The sequence below is a fragment of the Elaeis guineensis genome, chromosome 7 (genome assembly GCF_000442705.2).
Source record: "Elaeis guineensis isolate ETL-2024a chromosome 7, EG11, whole genome shotgun sequence".
Classification (NCBI taxonomy): domain Eukaryota; kingdom Viridiplantae; phylum Streptophyta; class Magnoliopsida; order Arecales; family Arecaceae; genus Elaeis; species Elaeis guineensis.
Genome location: NC_025999.2, coordinates 12,645,100 through 12,648,250, shown reverse-complemented (window position 1 = coordinate 12,648,250; position 3,151 = coordinate 12,645,100). Strand labels below are relative to the sequence as shown.

The window sequence follows — 3,151 nt, the reverse complement described above, 5'->3', positions numbered from 1 at the left end:
CAATGTATTATCATCTAAAACATGATATCACGAATAAATTTATTCTGAGTAATACTATAGAGCACTTGTATTATGCGCACAAATAATTTTGTGACCATGTGGTAAAAGAGAATCGATGCAGCTTATGAAATTTGTTGCTAAATATAAAATTTAAAATTGATTTGCCAAATCAGTAGTTGCATACTTAAGAAACTTTTGCCGGTGTATGCAGGGCGAATTTTCCTTTTACTTTATGTACTGTAATGTGAAGTCAGCAGTTGTTCGTACAGATCTTGGGATGCATGGGCTTCTAAGTAATTTAAAAGTCAAACAGAGAACTCAAGTAACTTTCATTGGCACAATCCTTATAAATGAAGTCAGCAAAGTTGTCGCTTTCTTTTTTCGATCAAGATGGATGGACCAGATTGAAAGATGAAAAACAGGTTAAACCACTTTCTACCCTCTTCGTCTCAACCCCATCCTCCACTTCTACTCTCTTCTTTCCTCTACAGCCGCCTCCACCGCCACCGCCACCACGATCCTCCTCCCACTTGCCGGTCCAGGCAAGTTCTATATACTCGGTACCCTCTCTCTCTCGCACGTGCTGGGGTTAGGGTATCGGCGTGCTGCGTTTAAAATCCTAAGCCACAATAAATAAATGATAAGGTATCGTTAATGCACAAACACGTCGATGGAAACTCTAATCAAGCCAGGAATGAGTCTGGAATCCATATTAGGTCGTTTATACAATTGGCAAGAAAATTTTCCTGATAAGCTAGCTTGCAGTTTCTGCTACTCTTTATTTGAACACAAGCAATCTTTTATAAGGGATCAACACAGTCCTTGTATGTAGAACTGCCATTGTTTGACCATCAAAGCCCTCGATCCTTTTCCTTTTCATTAGACACTGCTGATAAGAAAAATGAAACTGCTTGATGTCGGTTTTTTGAGGGAGTTTTGGCTGGCCAACTCTCCCTTCATGTAATTGCATTAAATTATCTTTCTTTTCTTTCATGAAGTTGCTCTTCTGGTTTTTCTAATGTATGAGGTAATACTTTCAGAGAGGCCAAGATGGATGCCGTGATCTCCGATGCTGGCAATGTTGATTTGAGATCCTTGCCTCCTTCTGGGCGGGATTTCAGCTGGTTGGTTATTGATTTCTTCCTTATTACTCTTTTCAAGATTAGAATTTAGGAAGTGGATTGATTGTGTTGTAACATTTGAATCAATTTTTTACTGGTTCTATTTGATTGGAATCCTCATGCTTGTCCACTGATGAGATAAAAATTTCATAGCTTTCATCCATCTTTTGTGAATGATCTTGGTGTCCGAGATTTCAGGATCATGCGTCTTTCAACAGCATAGACTCAGGATGCTATGAATTTCAATTTTATGGCCTTTTCATATTGGTGGTCTCTTTGCCGAGAATTTGAACAGCTTCATCTTTTCTTTAGTGCTAGAGGTTGAGGCTTCATTTTTCATTAGACTAGATCCTTGAAGAAGAGTTATAGTTTAAATTTGATCCATTATATATTAACAGCGATGTGTTGCTGTCCAGGAAACTTCTTTATGCAAAGAGCATAGGTTTTATCTTGGTTCATGCATACACATTATCTTATACTGAACTTCTATCTCATTAGCGTGTGGAAAAAGTAAATATGGTTGAGAGGCTTAGACCCTATTATCTCAGTAAGTGAATGTTTATTACCATTTATGAAGCAGCATAGGTAGCAATATAATTTATGTTCTCTTTTACAATGCTAGTTCGATATGTGACTTGGTAAATAACTTTGCTATAAATAGATGAAAATGTGCTTTTCACTTGAAGTCCCTTTAGGTTTATTTTACTTTGGAATGGCAGGCAGTATTTTCTTTAAATGATACATAACATATCATCAAAGTAATTTAATTACATACATATACATATACATACATACATACATACATACATACTGTATGTATGTATATATGTATGTACGTACGCATGCATGTATGTATATGTATGTATATATTCTGTGTGTGTGTGCGCCCACGCACATGTTGTATACATGTATATATTGTGTGTGCAAGCATAGGAAAATGCGGTATCATTTTTTTGCAACTTTCTTATCAAGGTCTTTGTCAGCAGCGATTTTGAAGTGGATTATGGATCAAAGGAGCATGCAACAATTGTCTATACTGCATTGGCAGTTGATAAGGAGGTATGAAAATTACAGAATGTTTTTTATTTCTATGTTTTCTTCGCCAATCAGAACATATATGCTTCTGAATTCAGAAACTTGACGAATAGATCTAGAGTTCAGTAATTTAACATTGAGTTTTGGTTACAGTTGCAGCCAGACAAGGTCAAGAGGCAGGTGTCCATTTCCGATGGCAAGCTTCAAGTGTGAGTTTGTATTTCTGAAGTGTCATTCTTCTCATGTCTTCCTGTTGTCTTCTTTTGTCATACTTAAAGGCGGTTGTGTTGTCATACAGACACTTTGAGGCGGTGGAGGCTAGATTTCTGCGCGCATCATTCAGTGCATTTGTGGATCTAATGATTCTTGCCACAAAAATCATTGAAGAATTTGGCCAGAACAACAAAAATTCTGAACAAATATGATTTTAATAAGCAGCATTATGTATCACAAGTAGAACAGATAATGTAGGCAATTCTCGTATGTGTTGTTCCCAGAAACCCAAATCTGGCATATTATATATTGTTTTCTAATCAATGGCAGCTACTTGGATTGGCTGCGCTTGGTCTTTTCGGTTATTTGATGATTACTTGATGGCTTATCCTCTAATTTTAATAGACCTTTAGTTATGTTGATAGTGTACTATTTTTGCCCCCTGGTGAGCAAAGCTGAGTTGCTAATGCTTGTGGCTTTGTTCGATAGCATCTAACACTATGCATTAGCATAAATTTACGAGTTGGTAAGATATGAAAGCTCAAAATGAAAGTATTAGCAACTAATCATAAGAATACGTCCACAATGAGTGCATAAATTTATAGCCAGGAGATTGGCTATGGCTCTCAGAAAGCATAGTGGTGGTAGTAAGAAACTGGCATGGCTGGATTCTCTGAAGTTTTCGGAGTATGAAAGTCGGAGACTTCTGTTGTGATATATCATTGCAGTCAAATAACCATCCTATGATAGACTGAATCAGCAGTGAATTGAATAGTACCTAT

General features: G+C 36.8%; 1 protein-coding gene across 4 annotated transcripts; it reads left to right on the top strand.

Moving 5' to 3' along the window:
- The first annotated feature begins 396 nt into the window (after positions 1 to 396).
- Positions 397 to 2,731, top strand: LOC105049150 (uncharacterized). 4 transcript variants are annotated; one of them, XM_010928718.3, is made up of 5 exons: positions 397 to 422; positions 1,041 to 1,124; positions 2,108 to 2,180; positions 2,310 to 2,365; positions 2,455 to 2,730. In XM_010928718.3, exons 1-5 carry the CDS (start codon positions 412 to 414, stop codon positions 2,579 to 2,581), a joined length of 351 nt encoding a protein of 116 aa, XP_010927020.1. In that variant the 5' UTR covers positions 397 to 411; the 3' UTR covers positions 2,582 to 2,730. The 4 variants fall into 4 exon arrangements, with proteins under 4 accessions (XP_010927020.1, XP_010927021.1, XP_029121676.1 ...); XM_010928719.4 differs by lacking the exon at positions 397 to 422 and adding an exon at positions 472 to 542; XM_029265843.2 differs by lacking the exon at positions 397 to 422 and adding an exon at positions 489 to 560.
- Positions 2,732 to 3,151: the final 420 nt, after the last annotated feature.

Bases quoted from the DNA above. Each gene is read 5' to 3' on its own strand.
- LOC105049150 (XM_073260774.1), top strand. From the start codon at position 902: ATGAAACTGCTTGATGTCGGTTTTTTGAGGGAGTTTTGGCTGGCCAAC. The intron at 961-1,040 runs GTAATTGCATTA...TAATACTTTCAG, and splicing joins CTGGCCAACTCTCCCTTCAT to AGAGGCCAAGATGGATGCCG. The intron at 1,125-2,107 runs GTTGGTTATTGA...CTTTGTCAGCAG, and splicing joins TCTGGGCGGGATTTCAGCTG to CGATTTTGAAGTGGATTATG.